Raw genomic sequence first — 18300 nt, 5'->3', positions numbered from 1 at the left:
CTCTCGAGATAAGGAGGCCCAAAAGAAAGAAAGAAAAAAGAAAGAACCCTGCATGTGCAAAGATTTTCAATGTTAAGTTGCAGCCTGAATATGTGCCATGCTGGAGTATGTATATACATAGATTGCAATGGAAGAGTTGTGAGGTTGTTTAAAAGGCTTAACATGCTGACATACTGACGCCCAATACTTTGTATTATACTCACTTGGAGCATGTACCTGGTAAAATATACTGTTGGCAGTTTCCTTCAGGTGTGCCATTCTCTATCCTCTCTCTATCCGCCCTCTCTATCCCCCCCCTCTCTCTATCCCCCCCCCTCTCTCTATCCCCCCCCCCCCTCTCTCTATCCCCCCCCCTCTCTATCCCCCCCCTCTCTCTATCCCCCCCCCCTCTCTCTATCCCCCCCCCTCTCTCTATCCCCCCCCTCTCTCTATCCCCCCTCTCTCTATCCCCCCGCTCTCTATCCCCCCCCTCTCTCTATCCCCCCCCTCTCTATCCCCCCCCCTCTCTATCCCCCCCCCTCTCTATCCCCCCCCCTCTCTATCCCCCCCCTCTCTATCCCCCCCCTCTCTATCCCCCCCTCTCTATCCCCCCCCTCTCTATCCCCCCCCCTCTCTATCCCCCCCTCTCTATCCCCCCCCTCTCTATCCCCCCCCTCTCTATCCTCCCCCCCCTCTCTATCCCCCCCCTCTCTATCCCCCCCCCCTCTCTATCCCCCCCCTCTCTATCCCCCCCCTCTCTCTATCCCCCCCTCTCTCTATCCCCCCCCTCTCTATCCCCCCCCTCTCTCTATCCCCCCCCTCTCTCTATCCCCCCCCTCTCTCTATCCCCCCCCTCTCTCTATCCCCCCCCTCTCTCTATCCCCCCCTCTCTCTATCCCCCCCCTCTCTCTATCCCCCCCCTCTCTCTATCCCCCCCCTCTCTCTATCCCCCCCCTCTCTCTATCCCCCCCCTCTCTCTATCCCCCCCCTCTCTCTATCCCCCCCCTCTCTCTATCCCCCCCTCTCTCTATCCCCCCCCTCTCTCTATCCCCCCCTCTCTCTATCCCCCCCCTCTCTCTATCCCCCCCCTCTCTCTATCCCCCCCCTCTCTCTATCCCCCCCTCTCTCTATCCCCCCCCTCTCTCTATCCCCCCCTCTCTCTATCCCCCCCCCTCTCTCTATCCCCCCCCTCTCTCTATCCCCCCCCTCTCTCTATCCCCCCCCTCTCTCTATCCCCCCCCTCTCTCTATCCCCCCCCTCTCTCTATCCCCCCCCTCTCTCTATCCCCCCCCTCTCTCTATCCCCCCCCTCTCTCTATCCCCCCCCCTCTCTCTATCCCCCCCCTCTCTCTATCCCCCCCCTCTCTCTATCCCCCCCCTCTCTCTATCCCCCCCCTCTCTCTATCCCCCCCCTCTCTCTATCCCCCCCCTCTCTCTATCCCCCCCCTCTCTCTATCCCCCCCCTCTCTCTATCCCCCCCCTCTCTCTATCCCCCCCCTCTCTCTATCCCCCCCCTCTCTCTATCCCCCCCCTCTCTCTATCCCCCCCCCTCTCTCTATCCCCCCCCTCTCTCTATCCCCCCCCTCTCTCTATCCCCCCCCCTCTCTCTATCCCCCCCCTCTCTCTATCCCCCCCCTCTCTCTATCCCCCCCCCTCTCTCTATCCCCCCCCCTCTCTCTATCCCCCCCCCTCTCTCTATCCCCCCCCCTCTCTCTATCCCCCCCCCTCTCTCTATCCCCCCCCCTCTCTCTATCCCCCCCCTCTCTCTATCCCCCCCCCTCTCTCTATCCCCCCCCCTCTCTCTATCCCCCCCCCTCTCTCTATCCCCCCCCCTCTCTCTATCCCCCCCCTCTCTCTATCCCCCCCCCTCTCTCTATCCCCCCCCCTCTCTCTATCCCCCCCCCTCTCTCTATCCCCCCCCCTCTCTCTATCCCCCCCCCTCTCTCTATCCCCCCCCTCTCTCTATCCCCCCCCCTCTCTCTATCCCCCCCCCTCTCTCTATCCCCCCCCCTCTCTCTATCCCCCCCCCTCTCTCTATCCCCCCCCCTCTCTCTATCCCCCCCCCTCTCTCTATCCCCCCCCCTCTCTCTATCCCCCCCCCTCTCTCTATCCCCCCCCCTCTCTCTATCCCCCCCCCTCTCTCTATCCCCCCCCCTCTCTCTATCCCCCCCCTCTCTCTATCCCCCCCCTCTCTCTATCCCCCCCCCTCTCTCTATCCCCCCCCCTCTCTCTATCCCCCCCCCTCTCTCTATCCCCCCCCCTCTCTCTATCCCCCCCCCTCTCTCTATCCCCCCCCCTCTCTCTATCCCCCCCCTCTCTCTATCCCCCCCCTCTCTCTATCCCCCCCCCTCTCTCTATCCCCCCCCCTCTCTCTATCCCCCCCCTCTCTCTATCCCCCCCCCTCTCTCTATCCCCCCCCCTCTCTCTATCCCCCCCCCTCTCTCTATCCCCCCCCCTCTCTCTATCCCCCCCCCTCTCTCTATCCCCCCCCCTCTCTCTATCCCCCCCCCTCTCTCTATCCCCCCCCCTCTCTCTATCCCCCCCCCTCTCTCTATCCCCCCCCCTCTCTCTATCCCCCCCCCTCTCTCTATCCCCCCCCCTCTCTCTATCCCCCCCCCTCTCTCTATCCCCCCCCCTCTCTCTATCCCCCCCCCTCTCTCTATCCCCCCCCCTCTCTCTATCCCCCCCCCTCTCTCTATCCCCCCCCCTCTCTCTATCCCCCCCCCTCTCTCTATCCCCCCCCCTCTCTCTATCCCCCCCCCTCTCTCTATCCCCCCCCCTCTCTCTATCCCCCCCCCTCTCTCTATCCCCCCCCCTCTCTCTATCCCCCCCCCTCTCTCTATCCCCCCCCCTCTCTCTATCCCCCCCCCTCTCTCTATCCCCCCCCCTCTCTCTATCCCCCCCCCTCTCTCTATCCCCCCCCCTCTCTCTATCCCCCCCCCTCTCTCTATCCCCCCCCCTCTCTCTATCCCCCCCCCTCTCTCTATCCCCCCCCCTCTCTCTATCCCCCCCCCTCTCTCTATCCCCCCCCCTCTCTCTATCCCCCCCCCTCTCTCTATCCCCCCCCCTCTCTCTATCCCCCCCCCTCTCTCTATCCCCCCCCCTCTCTCTATCCCCCCCCCTCTCTCTATCCCCCCCCCTCTCTCTATCCCCCCCCCTCTCTCTATCCCCCCCCCTCTCTCTATCCCCCCCCCTCTCTCTATCCCCCCCCCTCTCTCTATCCCCCCCCCTCTCTCTATCCCCCCCCCTCTCTCTATCCCCCCCCTCTCTCTATCCCCCCCCTCTCTCTATCCCCCCCCCTCTCTCTATCCCCCCCCCTCTCTCTATCCCCCCCCCTCTCTCTATCCCCCCCCCTCTCTCTATCCCCCCCCCTCTCTCTATCCCCCCCCCTCTCTCTATCCCCCCCCCTCTCTCTATCCCCCCCCCTCTCTCTATCCCCCCCCCCTCTCTCTATCCCCCCCCTCTCTCTATCCCCCCCCTCTCTCTATCCCCCCCCTCTCTCTATCCCCCCCCTCTCTCTATCCCCCCCCTCTCTCTATCCCCCCCCTCTCTCTATCCCCCCCCTCTCTCTATCCCCCCCCTCTCTCTATCCCCCCCCCTCTCTCTATCCCCCCCCCTCTCTCTATCCCCCCCCCTCTCTCTATCCCCCCCCCTCTCTCTATCCCCCCCCCTCTCTCTATCCCCCCCCCTCTCTCTATCCCCCCCCCTCTCTCTATCCCCCCCCCTCTCTCTATCCCCCCCCCTCTCTCTATCCCCCCCCCTCTCTCTATCCCCCCCCCTCTCTCTATCCCCCCCCCTCTCTATCCCCCTCCCTCTCTATCCCCCTCCCTCTCTATCCCCCTCCCATTCCCCCTCCCATTCCCCCTCCCATTCCCCCTCCCATTCCCCCTCCCATTCCCCCTCCCATTCCCCCTCCCATTCCCCCTCCCACTCCCCCTCCCACTCCCCCTCCCACTCCCCCTCCCACTCCCCCTCCCACTCCCCCTCCCACTCCCCCTCCCACTCCCCCTCCCACTCCCCCTCCCACTCCCCCTCCCACTCCCCCTCCCACTCCCCCTCCCACTTCCTCCCTCCCCCTCCCTCTCCCTCCCTCTCCCTCCCTCTCTCTCTCCTTGTCTGTCTTTCTCTCTCTGTCCCTGTCTGTCTTTCTCTCTCTCCCTCTCTCTTTCTCTTTCGCCCTCGCCCTCGCCCTCCCCCTCTCTCTCTCTCTCTCTCTCTCTCTCTCTCCCTCCCTGTCTCTCTGTGTCTCTCTCTCTCTCGATCCCTGTCTCTCTCTCTCCCTGTGTGTGTGTGTCTCTCTCTCTGTCTCTGTGTCTGTGTCTCGCTGTCTCTCTGTCTCTCTCTCTCTCTCTCTCTGTGTCTCTCTCTCTCTCTCTGTGTCTCTCTCTCTCTCTCTGTGTCTCTCTCTCTCTGTGTGTGTGTCTCTCTCTCTCTGTCTGTCTCTATCTCCCTCTCTGTCTGTCTCTCTCTCTCTCTCTGTCTGTCTGTCTGTCTGTCTCTCTCTCTATCTATCTCTATGTCTCTCTCTCTCCTCTGTATCTCTGTCTCTCTGTCTCAGTCTCTGTCTGTGTGTATGTCTCTCTCTCTCTCTCTCTCTCTCTCTGTGTCTCCCCCGCTCTCTCTCTCTCTCTCTCTCTCTCTCTATCTATCTCTATGTCTCTCTCTCTCCTCTGTATCTCTGTCTCTCTGTCTCAGTCTCTGTCTGTGTGTATGTCTCTCTCTCTCTGACTCTCTCTCTGTAGGGGCTGGACTGTTCCATTGGTTGACCTACTCCGCGTCCAAAATATCCAAAACAAAAAGCCTCAATTGTCATCCTGATTTGGGCCGGCATAACCATTATTTGAGGTTCCAAAGGTTTAAAGGATCTGTGTGCTCAAACGACCCTTCCTGCCATTCTGTGCAAGCTTTCACCTGTGATGCAACAAGGTTGCTTCTGGAGATGCCTGGCCCTTTAAGCAGCTTCTCCTCCATTTCTCTGCTCCCTAGTGGCTCACCAACTCCCAACTGCAGACAACAGCACTGCTGTGGGTCTGCCTAAAATACTCCAAAGGAGCTGATTGCCGAAAGGTTACTGGGGACAGTGGTGAGTCCATCAGTTGAAGTCCCGCCTGCTCTCCCCCATCCCGCCATCCTCTACCATCCATTATCTCGGATTAGAAAATCAAGGTTCATATTCGCAGACTGATGGCTGCAAAAGACTTGTCTTCATGTTCCAGAACTATTCCTTATTAAGTGAATCTTGCTGCTGAGTAAACAGTACAAATGAATCTGATCTGGCAATTCACATGTATAATGCAATTATCCAAGCAGACATTAAGTGTAACCTGCAAAGTCATTTGCTAAGGCAAGGCTATGAGCTCCCCCATCACTTGCAATCCTTGCATACCATTAAAGAACAAGAAGTACAATATCATTTCCCATTGTTTTAAAAGTTTAAGCAAAGGTCTTGACCCCAATTTTATCCCAGAGACCGTTGTGGCCGGGTGAGCAGCTGTTTGAATTATAATCTCATCTGCTGCTCCAGAAATGAGACCTGAGCTATTTTAACTCCTGAAGCTCATTTTAAATCTGCTGGCTACTTCCACCACCAGCCCCCACCCCCGCATCCCCCGTGCCCCCTCCCCCACCACCCCGGGTTGGTAAGTGCTGGCTTCGGCTGTCATGCTGCCCCACAAGGCGGGGGGTGGGGCTGTCAAAGAGGTGAGATTACAGCTGGGGAGATCTAAAAACAGGCTTGCCTTTCTGTAGCGCCTTTCACAAGGTGCTTTACAGCCAATGAAGCACTTTTGAAGTGTAGTCACTGTTGTAATGTTCAAAACGTGGCAGCCAATTCATGCACAGCAAGCTCCCACCAACAGCAGTGTGATAATAACCAGTCTGTTCTTTAGCGATATTGTTTGAGGATAAAATATTGGCCAGGACACCGGCTCTTCTTTGAAAGAGTGAAATTGGAGAATTCCTGCTCGTCCTGGCCGCACAAGAATTTCTAAAAATAAATGTAAAACTTACTCTTCTTTCCCCTGTCCACTTCCTTGCTGAGTTGATCAGAGTGGGGAATTCGTTGCTGCTTCCCACTCAGAACACCTTGTAAAAATTGCAGCCGGGTCCCGATGGCGTCATCAGAACCTGATGCACATATGTTATTAAGGACCCTACTAACTTTGAGCGGGTGTCCATGCTGCCAGCTCAGAAGAATGGGTTAAATAGGAACCTGTCTGCTGCACTGTGGTAAGTAACTTGAGCGATTCTAAGTCCTCCTGCTGACTTTCCACTGGTTACAATCGTCCCCTCCTTCTCTTGTTCCAATGGCAACACCATTTATTCTTTAAAACAGAAAGGTTGACAGGCACTTTTGTAACTTCAAGCATTTTTCTTGTCTGTATTTCTTCCTCATTTATGATTCTAGCCCTAGCCTTCATCTTTTCACGAGAACAGTTCTGCACAATACATGGCTTTTTTTTACCCAATATTTGCTCAATAATTTATGAGTGTATATATTTTCAGATGCATATGGGTTGGAGACTCAGGGTAGGCTGATTAAAATTAAAGGTTGATGTACCCTATTCTGATTATATCTAATTGAAAATGAACTTGGGAATGTGTTGAATTGTATTTTTTCCAGTTCAAGTGAAAGGTAAATATTTTTTAAAAATCATTCCTTGAGGTTTTTAAGTAGATCCTGAAGCAATTCTGCATTTCTCTTCAGGGTCCACCTTGTTGAAAACATTCCAGATGGGCTGGACAATGATGAAAACGCTATGAAGCACATCTCCTTGTTCCAGGGCTGGACGGACTTGCTGGATGCAGCATTACACAGTGTTGATATTGTCTCTCCCAATTGGGCTCTAAGAAACGGTAACCAGGACCAAAACCATTCATTATCCCTCTGGGTAAGTGACACAAGTCAGCCAGCAGTTAGAGGCAGAAAATTGCAGCTTAAAAAAAAAACAGCCCTGCACAAATTGTATTTCCATAAAATGTAATAGCGATCAGCAAAGCCTAAATTCTCTGAGGTTGCTACAATATAAAAACATGATGTTTTTAAGAGAGGCTGTGCACCTGCAAATAAAATTCTCATTATATTAGAACAGATGAGTCTTAGCATCAAAACTGACAAGCTGTGACCTTCACAGATACGGCCTACTGGGGACATAAAAATCTACTTCTGGGATCTAATTTTCCTTTCAAAAAATGGTATCTTGACTATCAGCTCATATTTTAACACTATGAGCTTGAAATTGAATACAGCAGATTCTAAACAAGGGCCAGATGAGGTCTTGTCTCATCTGACAGTGCAGAACCTCTCTAGTACTGCATTGAACTGTCAGCCTAGATTATGTGCTCAAGCCTCTAGAGTGAGGATTGAACCCATGACTTCTGACGCAGAGGCTTGCTTGTGTATTAGGGCAATACTTCGAAAGTAATGATGTGGAAAACTGATGTTCTCTGTGCAAGAGCATTGACTTGTTCATGTTAACTGCTCAGTGAATCAGCTACTTGTAAGAAGGTACAAGTTGGTGTGTATCTCCTTGGAGCTCTGCAGCAGCAGGTTGTTTCTGTCTAATGTAGGCCAACATGTTTATTCCAAATGGATTTCATTATATTGTTCCACCCCCCCACCCACCAGTGGTATCACTACAGGCACAGTTGCTGAACACTGCCTTTTTTGCTGTGAAGCATTATTGGCAAGGTCAATTAACCATGACACATTAAATACCACATCAGCTGTCCTCTACCCACTTAGTGTGCAGTTACAATCCTTTACTCTGTTTTGTAGCTGAACACCCTGATGACAGGTTCCAGAAGTGAAGCATATCCCTCCAAATCTGAAATATGCATCTTTTCACTTCCTACCCTGTAGAGAGAATTGACTGAAGAATGAACAATCATCCCACTGCAGTATTGCTGCAGGATTACAGGACAGGACTACTCCACACTCACTTTGGATAGAGTATATGGACTTAGATTGCTGATCGCTGAATGGCAGACCAGGATGGAGGGGCTAAATGGCTACCTCATGGTCCTAGATAGAAAACACTACATGCAGAGATCAGAAAGGTTTAAAAAAAAATCTAATTTGCCAAATCAAGCAGTTTTTTAAAAGTTTCTGGCATTTAAAAAAAAATAATTCATGGGATGTGGGCATCGCTGGCAAGAGCAAGGTTTATTGCCCATCCCTAATTGTCGTCGAGAAGGTGGTGGTGAACTGTCTTCTTGAACTACTGCAGTCTGTGTGCCAAAAATACACCCACGGTGTTGTCAGGAAGGGAGTTCCAGGATTTTGACTCAATGATAGTGAATGAATGGTGATTTTATTTCCATGTCAGGACAGTGTTTGACTTGAAGGGCTACTTGCACCTACTGCCCTTGTTCTTTCAGGCAGTAGAGGTCGTGGGTTTGGAAGGTGTAAAGTGGAGATGTTGTTATACATATTTTTTGGAAAAAAAACCTTCATTGTGATATTGGGCAGAGTCGACAAGGATTTATGAAAGGGAAATCATGTTTGACAAACCTGTGAGAGTTTTTTGAGGATGTTGCTTGTAGTATAGATAATGGAGGACCAGTGGATGTGATGTATCTGGATTTTCAGAAGGCTTTTATAAGGTCCCACAAAGGAGGTTAATAAGCAAAATTAGAGCACATGGGATTGGGGGTAATATACTGCAATGGATTGAGAATTGGTTAACAGACAGAAAGCAGAGAGTAGGAATAAATGGGTCATTCTCAGGATGGCAGGCTGTTACTAGTGGGGTACTGCAAGGATCAGTGCTTGGGCCACAGCTGTTTACAATCTATATAAATGATTTGGATATGGGGACCAATTGTAATATTTCCAAATTTGCGGATGACACAGAACTAGGAGGGAATGTAAGTTGTGAGGAGGATGCAAGGAGGCTTCAAGGGGATTTGGACAGGCTAAGTGAATGGGCAAGAACATGGCAGATAGAATATAATGTGAATAAATATGAAGTGATCCACTTTGGTAGAAAAAACAGAAAGGCAGAGTATTTCTTAAATAGTGAGAGGTTGGGAAGTGTTGATGTCCAAAGAGACCTGGGTGTCCTTGTTCATGACTCACTAAAAGTTAGTATGCAGGTGCAGCAAGCAATTAAGGAGGCAAATGGCCTTCATTGCAAGGGGATTTGAGTACAGGAATAAAGATGTATTGCTTCAATTGTATAAAACCTTGGTGAGACCGCACCTGGAGTATTGTGTAAAGTTTTGGTCTCCTTATCCAAGGAAGGATATACTTGCCATAGAGGGAGTGCCATGGAGGTTCACCAGACTAATCCCTGGGATGGGGGAATTGTTTTATGAGCAGCGATTGCATAAACTCAGCCTGTATTCTCCAGAGTTTCGAAGAAAGGGCAGTGATCTAATTGAAACTTACAAAATTCTTACAGGGCGTGACAGGGTAGATGTGGATAGGATGTTTCCTCTGGCTGGTGAGTCTAGAACAAGGGGACACAGTCTCAGAATAAAGGGCAGGATATTTAAGTCTGAGATGTGGAGGAATTTCTTTACTCAAAGGGTGGTGAATCTGTGGAATTCTCTACCGTCGAGGGCTGTGGAAGCTCAATCATTGAACATGTTCAAGACAGAAATCGATAGATTTCTGGATACTAATGACATAGAGGGATATGGGGATAGTGGGGGAAAATGGCGTAGAGGTAGATGATCAGCCGTGATCTGTTTGAATGGCGGAGCAGGCTCGATGGGCCGAATGGCCTACTCCTGCTCACATTTCCTATGATCCTGTGATAGGTTTATAGAATTACATCTGTGGCATTACTTAATGTAGGTTCCAATGACAATATTTGCAATCCTTTAAACTGTCAGAATGATGTAGAAAAGCATTTGTAGTTTCATTTCTGCAGTACCTTGATGGCTATCTTCAAGTCATGGTCCTTTTACCAAAGCCTTCCATGGGTTGGGTTTTTGAGGCAGTGTGAATAAGCTCGATGAAGTCTTAATCTAAATATGGCTAGTGAGCTTGCTTCCGGTCAAAAAACCCATCATATTTTTCACAGACACTATCAAGAAGGACGATATTTCTAGCCTGTAATAAAAACAAGAAATGCTGGAAATATTCAGCAGGTCTGGCAGCATCTGTGCAGAGAGAAGCAGAGTTAACGTTTCAGGTCAAAGACCCTTCTTCAGAACTGACAAATAGTAGAAATGTAAAAGGTTTTAAGCAAGTAAAGCGGGGGGTTGGGCAAGAGATAACAAAGGTGAAGGTGTTGATAGGACAAGGTCACAGAGAATAACTGACCAGAAGGTCATGGAACAAAGGCGAATGGTATGTTAATGATGTGCTGAAAGACAAAGCATTAGTACAGATAGGGTGTGAATGACTGTAAAGCACAGAGCACTCCAAGCACATACATAAAAAAACATTTTTAAATCCAAAACAGTGGGTAAGCACAGTGGAAACAAACTAAACAAACTGGAAAAACCTAAAATAAAATAACCAAATAAAAAAGGAAAAATAGAAAAATAAAAAAAATAACTAAGTATAAAGAGGGGGACCCGTCATGCTCTGAAATTATTGAACTCAGTGTTCAGTCCGGCAGGCTGTAGTGTGCCTAATCGGTAAATGAGGGACACCCTCGTCCACTCATCCATTACCCCCACCACCTCGTCCCCTTCCCACGGCGCCTTCCTCTGCATTCGCAGGAGGTGTAATACCTGCCCATTTACTACCTCTCTCCTCACTATCCAAGACCCCAAACACTTCTTTCAGGTGAAGCACCGATTTACTTGTACTTCTTTCAATTTAGTATACTGTATTCGCTGCTCAGAATGTGGTCTGCTCTACATTGGGGAGGCCAAACACAGATTGGGTGACCGCTTTGCGGAACACCTCCGCTCAGTCCGTAAGCATGACCCCGATCTTCCGGTTGCTGGCCATTTCAACACATCCCCTGCTCTCGTGCTCACATCTCTGTCCTGGGATTGCTGCAGTGTTCCAACAAACATCAACGCAAGCTCGAGGAACAGCACCTCATTTACCGAATAGGCACACTGCAGCCTGCCGGACTGAACATTGAGTTCAATAATTTCAGAGCATGATGGGTCCCCCTTTTTATGCTTCGTTTTTTATTTTGTTATTTTTCATTTTTTATTTGGTTATTTTATTTTAGGTTTTTCAGTTTGTTTAGTTTGTTTCCACTGTGCTTACCCACTGTTTTGGATTTAAAATTTTTTTTTTATGTATGTGCTTGGAGTGCTCTGTGCTTTACAGTCATTCACATCCTCTCTTTACTAATGCTTTGTCTTTCAGCACACCATTAACATACCGTTCGCCTTTGTTCCATGACCTTCTGGTCAGTTATTCTCTGTAACCTTGTCCTATCAACACCTTCACCTTTGTTATCTCTTGCCCCACCCCCACGTTACTTGCTTTAAACTTTTTGCATTTCTACTATTTGTCAGTTCTGAAGAAGGGTCTTTGACCTGAAACGTTAACTCTGCTTCTCTCTGCACAGATGCTGCCAGACCTACTGAGTATTTCCAGCATTTCTTGTTTTTATTTCAGATTTCCAGCATCTGCGGTATTTTGCTTTTATTTTTGATATTTCTAGCCTGTTTGCAGATATTGGCAGATAAGCAGCTTGTTAACCGGTTGTGCAGTTGTGAGAATGTGCATTGTGCAGACAGTGCGCTGCTTCTGCTGCGTAAGGCACCAATCTAATTGGAGGGAACTCAGATGTATCTGGACAGTTTCAAGACCATCTGCTGCTCACAAGTAGGAAGAGGCCAAGCTCAAAAGGAGGAAAATATGGTGAATACTGGAAAATTGCACTATGACAAATGAGAATGAAATGTTTCTTAAGGTTTGGAAAATCTTTTTTTTGTCTATAAATAACCTTTACCAGGGTGAAAAGGTATTTGAGAAGCTGCAGGAGCTGCAAACTCGCAACATTGGGCTAAGAGTACCAGTTAATAAATTCCAATTTGGGTCCCAAGATATGACACATCTGAAAGCCATTGGTAAGTAGAAATTTCACCTTAAGATTGTGGCAAATCAAGTGGTCCATCAGCTGGTAATTGTCACTGCTCATTAACCGTCATTGGTCTCCAGTAACTTCCCACTAGGCCATCACTCGGCAAAAATAATTTCCAGGGTTGAAACCTACTGACCTCCTAAATCAGAAACATCTTCAAATGCTCGTCTCAAGAAAATGTTCATGCTTCCAATTTAGTTGACAGGTTGTTTTCATGTAAGACACTTAAATTTCCCACCATGAGGTCTGAGGTCGAATTCTAATTTTGTTTTCAATTTTCCCCAATACGGTAACTTATGCTATGAGTGATGTCGAAAGCAGGATGATGGGAAGGGCGGGTAGGAGGGATAGATTGTTAACTGAGGAGTAGAATTGATCGTATCTGAGGAGATGTCTCTGGAATGGACCATTGCCACCCCCATGTGAACAAATAGGAATAGGGTGGGTATAAAGGACACTAGTGATGGAGAGTTAAGTTTATGTATAGATTCTCCATGGAACTGACACAACTTTTTAAAAAAAATATTTTGAATGCTTATTTTTTGACTATCAATAATAATTACCAAAGTGAAAAAGTGTTTCAGAAACTGTTGGAGCTGATAACTTGTAACATTGGTTAATGTAGTCAGTGGGTGGAAAATATTGCCCAATTACAACCAATATCCATTTTCCTAAATTAAGTTCTCGAAGAATGTAAATTCTCTAATCTATTAGAGAAAGAAAGAACTTGCACTTATAGTGCACCTTTCTGACCTCACCATGTCCCAAAGCACTTTACATTGAATGAAGTACTTTGTGAAGTGTTGTCATTGATAATTGTGTATCAATTATTTAATTATGTGCAGGTAGAGGCTGTTAATTGGGGTCTTACTTGAGCACATTTAAGTAGACACTTACTGAGACTAATGGAGGTTTTGAGTGAGGAGCTACATGTTTGTAATGCTTTTACTCTGTAAATTAATGTAAAATTTGGCTCCAGCATCATCCTTCAACAACAAGCTTTCTGGAATATAATGGCTATTGTTCTAATATAGGAAACAATGCAGCTTATTTGCATACAACAAGGTCCCACAAAAAACCATGAGGCAATGTCCAGATAATCTGCTTTAGTGTTGCTAGATGAGGGATAAATATTGACTGGATACCAGCGAACATTGCCATAATCTTTGTGAGAGTGCCATGGGATGTTTTTACAGCTACCTGAGCAGGTTGACAGAGCCTACGTTTAATATCTCATTCGAAAGACAGCACCTCTGATAGGGCAGCATTCCCTCAGTCCTACTCTGAAGTGTCAGCCTAGATTTAGTGCTCAAGTCTCTGCAATGGGGGTGACCCTCAACCTTCTGATTGAGAGGTGATAATGTTACCACTGAACCACAGCTGACATAAGCCTAACTGAGCAAGGGAACAGACTGACCAGAACTCATTTTAATTGTGAACCTTCATAGGCATAATTAAATCCCCTTTCATCTCATCCTCACATAGATTTGTTCTTTTGTTGTCAGAACTAAAGGACAAATGCAAGTAGACTATGTCCTACACAAGCTCTCATTTATTCCTATAATGTGAAATAACTGAGATGTAATTTCCCTGCAGACAGCCAGTTTCTTTGTTGCATTAATGATAATGTCATCAAATGCTGACTAGGCAAATAATTAATCATGTTGTTCTGAAACTAAAGGTTATGATTACTCTAGATTGGTAGGTAATTGCATTCTGCATTGTTGCAATTATTTTGCCTTTGGTTTTCTGATGCTGTCACAGAGCAATGATGTCCGCTGTCAATTTTTTTTTTTGGAAATTCTTCCTGATATTTCCTACCTTACGCACTGTATGATAAAGTCAAGCACCATGTATTTCATAGTCAGTTAATTAACCGTCAGCTTCCTATTTTAATATATTTTGTTAAAGCTTTACGATAAATCTGATTAAACGGTCAGCTGTCAGTCTCTCTTGTTTCCTGTTAGAGATGTACATAGGGATTAGTGCCAGCATCTTTTCAGTCTTTTTTTCATTCCTTCCTCCTCTTTCCATCCACGTTTCACTCCTCTTCTGCCATGAGGTATTGGCACCTTGTTTGGGTACAGTTCCACCAGCACTCAATGCCCTTCAGTATGTAGACACTGGTGGGGGTAGGGGGCTAGATTCTCATCCATGCCACTTAGCAGAGTGAATCGCACCCTCTTACAGAACACGACAGAATTTCCTTCCATTAACTTAAATGGAAGGAGAACTAGTCGGCCTTTGCTACCTACATGCAATCCTCCCTGCCTGATGTTCCCCTCTACCTACTCTGCCTACTCTGTATGATACAGCCAATAGCCGTAATGTTACTTTCTTATTCGGAGCACTTGCAATCCATTCTTATGAACTGTTGCTTAGGCTGTTCAGTGCCTGTGTACAAATAGGCTGAGCATGCATTGCACGTCCTTTAAACCAGCTCCTACAACTGGTATAGACCCTTGTCTTCAAACAACATGACTTAAAAACAATTACCTGGTCATTAATTCCAATGCTGCTTGTGGGACCTTGCTGGTTGTAAATTGGCTGCCATGTTTCCTACATTAGAACAGTAACTATACTGCAAAAGTACTTCTCTGGTTGTAAAGTGCTTTGGAACATCCTGAGGCCGTGATAGGTGCTACATAAATTCAAGTTGGTTCGTTTTTTTCATATTCGAGCAGCCATACACCTGAAATAGTTGGGCAGTCTGTTTACTCATTGACAAGAATTCTCTGACTTCCTGCATTTTCTTTCGATTGCCTGCCATACATGATATACACATTTACAGCACCATCACCAATTATGGTAAGGAGTGATAGCACTCTCCTTTTGTCTCCAAAGTCTGCAGCTGGCTCATAATTCACTCACTCTGCTTACATTTATAGTTCTGTACTGAGTTTCAGTTAGGAATTGTATTTGCTCAGATGGTGTTAACCCTTGAGCAATCATTTCAGCCAATGACTTTTAACATTTCTTATCCAAATAATGCCTCATTTACTCTGCACTGGTTTGCATAGACTTTATTGTTCCACTTAAATTCTAAAAGGCGTCCTTTACTGCCCATAGCAATACAGGATGAATAAAGCATCCCTTGCACCTGGTGTTGCTATGGCACAAATAATGGAAAATATTTTGGATGATCACTTGCATAATATTTCACGCATCTGCCCATATATGAGCGGCCATATTGTGCATCCCCTGTCACCTCCAGTGGGAATTACCAGAAGCGATGGGGGTGATTGGGAAATTTGTGGCCTTGAAAGGACACAAATTCCAGATACTACATTGTGTCTGACATTATAGCATTCACCTGCTTTAAATAATGTGACAGATTTTGCGTTAGTCTATGCAAAAGCTTAGAGAGTATCATCACACTTCAGATGTCACCTTTTCAGCTGTGATGTTTAGCGTCAAGAATATATACAATTTCATACTTTCTTTTCTGAACTTGGAGTCAGAACTTTACAAGCATCTTCCAATTTGCAAACTTCCTTCGGTAAACTACAGTTAAACTCTGACTGGCCTCAGGCTTTGTTCAATTGCAGCAATTAGACTTAATGACCTTACAGGGACGGGCCCACTTAAATACACTCCATCTTAACAGCAAAATAATAAATTGTGTGTTAGTTAGATCATGCTCCTGACTGTATCAAACAATGTGTCATCCAATAAAGAGCTAGTTTATAATTAACTATAAACCTACAGGGCTGATGTGAGATTTTATTTGAGCACAACCCCTTATGATGTAATTTTTACTTCTATGCATGAACAATTTTTAAAGAATGTTTATGCGATAATACTGATAACTTTATCATCAAGCCCACAACCTTTTGACTCCATGGCAAGAGATCTTCATATTGTGTCCTATGTTTCACTGTATAGCGTGAAGATATTGATAAGTAGCAGCTAATGGCTAGTTATTGGCTGTTTAACACCCAGGTGCACTGGTGAAATACATCAACATGACTCCCATTATTGGTGGCGAGCTTCATTCTTCTTTTTGGGTGGTGGACAAGAAGCACATTTACATTGGCAGTGCCCACATGGACTGGCGCTCTCTGACTCAGGTAATTTATACCTAATAGACGCTGATAAAGATAATTGCCAATTGTTTAAAGCTTGATACTTGTATGTCTTTTGAACGTGTTCGATGTCCCATTGTGAAATAATAACGCACAAGCTGGCGTGTGTAGTCAGTATTAAATGAGAACCTTTGGACAAAGCCCACATGTGCTTGATGAACAATGCAAGTTGAAGCAATGAGGAATGGACAAGCGTTGGCGAAAAGGAAAATATGTGTTATCACCCCTGGCTTCAAGTCACCTGAATTATTTTGGAGAAATAAGGCCTTTGGTTCCTGCAGCTGAAGAAGCAGGTACAAAGTATGTTGGCATGAATTACATTTGTGTTTGAAAAGTCCCATTCCTGCTAAGTCAGGTTCAGTACGGCCACAGCGTTGTGATCGATCAGAGTCATAGAAATTTACTGGATCGATACGTAATATAATGACGGGCAAGACCAAGATGGAGAGATGTGCAGAAATGGTGCAGTTCACTATTACAGAGCACAGAATTATCCCTTACAAGGATTATGCATTCGAGGAAGTATTTTTCTATTACACACAACCAGAACTGTTTGTGAGATGAACACAATTGAAATATATTACATGGGAAATGAAAATGTAATTTTCCCCACATTACGGCTGCCATTATCAATACGATGTGAATTAGGTTGCAGCATTAAAACCAGATCACCATCTTTTGCTTTGTGTACCATAAATTGGACGCAGACTCCTATTTGGTGAGGGTGCCACTCTCTGAATTGAACCTTGGACAGAGTTTTTCTTGCACTAGGGGAAATCAAGTCTGACAATTCTACAGGCTGACTGAAGACTAGAGTCTGATGTAGGTTGCTGGTCACAAATCATTGAAATTAGTACCCAGGATAACTATTGTTTTCAGCTGACTTTGTTGCTGTAATACAATGCACTCGGTTATGCTCTTTAGATGGTATTAGGATCTCATTAGTAGTAAAATCCAATCAGCTACAAAATTAGTAATCATATAGTTCCTCTGGTAACTGCCATATTATATTTCAAATAGCCAGTTGGCAGGGTTCTGATCTGTTTAATTTATAACTACTTCTGCCAGTAAGAAGAGTGAGAAGCCTGCTGCTTTGATCTATTTTGCCCAATTTAAGGGTTTAAGAATCATGTAGTTTTGCTCAGTAGGTTGAAAGGAAAAGTTCACTGTTTACTTCCATTTAGAATGGGAGTAAATCATAACAACAAAACAACTTGCATTTATATAGCACCTTTAATGTAGTTACAATGTCCCAAGGTGCTTCCCAAAAGCGTTATCAGACAAAATTTGACATCGAATTAAATAGAGGTATTAAGAGGTAGGTTTTACGGGTCATTTTAAAGTAGGAGAGAGGTGGAGAGATGGAATTCCAGAACTTGGAGCCTAGACAATTGAAGGCACAGCTGCCAATGTTGAAGCCATGAAAATTGAGGAAATTGAGGATGTGCAAGAGGTCAGAATTGGTGGAGCGCAAAGATCATGGAGGGATGTAGGGCTGAAGGAGGTTACAGAGATGGGAGTGGGGGGATGGGGGCGAGGTGGTGGTAGGGGGTATTGCAGGCCTTGAAGGAATTTGAAACCAAGGATGAGAATCTTAAAAATTGAGACTGGGAGCCAATGTAGATGAGCGAGCACAAGGTTAATGGGTGAACAGGACTTGGTGTGAGTTAGGATGCAGACAGCAGAATTTTGAAGGAGCTCAGGTTTGCAGAGGGTCAAGAAGGAAGGCTGCAATTTGGGTTTAGAAACACACTGTGCAATCCAATTTTTGCAGCAGTATGTATTTTTCTGATGTAAAGAATGGATGTACAGGATTTTAGGGCATTTAAAACATCTGTTGGGAGGCACTCTGCTGTAGCCATGGGAGATGGTGAGATTAGTGAGACACGTGCAGGCAGCAGGTAAATGTGTGCACATCTTCAGAGGAGCCATGGAATGCTTGTGAAGCAGTCCACAGCCAAAGCTCCATATCCTTGTTTCCAAAGTGTTATTTCCAACCTTTCTTGGCTTATACCCTCCTTTCCCGTTTATCTATCAGAACAATGGGAAGGGGTGGAAACAGAGGATGATGAAGAGGAGGAAGATAATGATGTTGAGGAGGAGCAAGAGAGAAGAAAATCCTTCCTCATGAACTATAATGATGTGGAGGAAGAGGATGTTGAAGACAGGGTCACATTGAAGTCCCAGGAACAAGATTCTGTCGCAGAATCCTCTGCTACAAGTGTTATA

General features: G+C 46.7%; 1 protein-coding gene across 1 annotated transcript in view; it reads left to right on the top strand.

The window, feature by feature from the left end:
• LOC137376572 (inactive phospholipase D5-like) overlaps window positions 1-18300 on the top strand; it is a 75932-nt gene that overhangs the window by 14384 nt on the left and 43248 nt on the right. Inside the window, exons 3-5 of the mRNA XM_068045366.1 lie at window positions 6685-6868; window positions 11858-11972; window positions 15929-16056. Of these exons, the coding sequence (XP_067901467.1) occupies window positions 6685-6868; window positions 11858-11972; window positions 15929-16056 (427 nt within the window). The remainder of the gene's footprint in view (window positions 1-6684; window positions 6869-11857; window positions 11973-15928; window positions 16057-18300) is intronic.

Source organism: Heterodontus francisci, chromosome 13 (assembly GCF_036365525.1).
Source record: "Heterodontus francisci isolate sHetFra1 chromosome 13, sHetFra1.hap1, whole genome shotgun sequence".
In the NCBI taxonomy this organism is placed as follows: domain Eukaryota; kingdom Metazoa; phylum Chordata; class Chondrichthyes; order Heterodontiformes; family Heterodontidae; genus Heterodontus; species Heterodontus francisci.
Note: the sequence above shows the minus strand (reverse complement) of the source record. Positions and strands in the feature narration are given on the sequence as shown.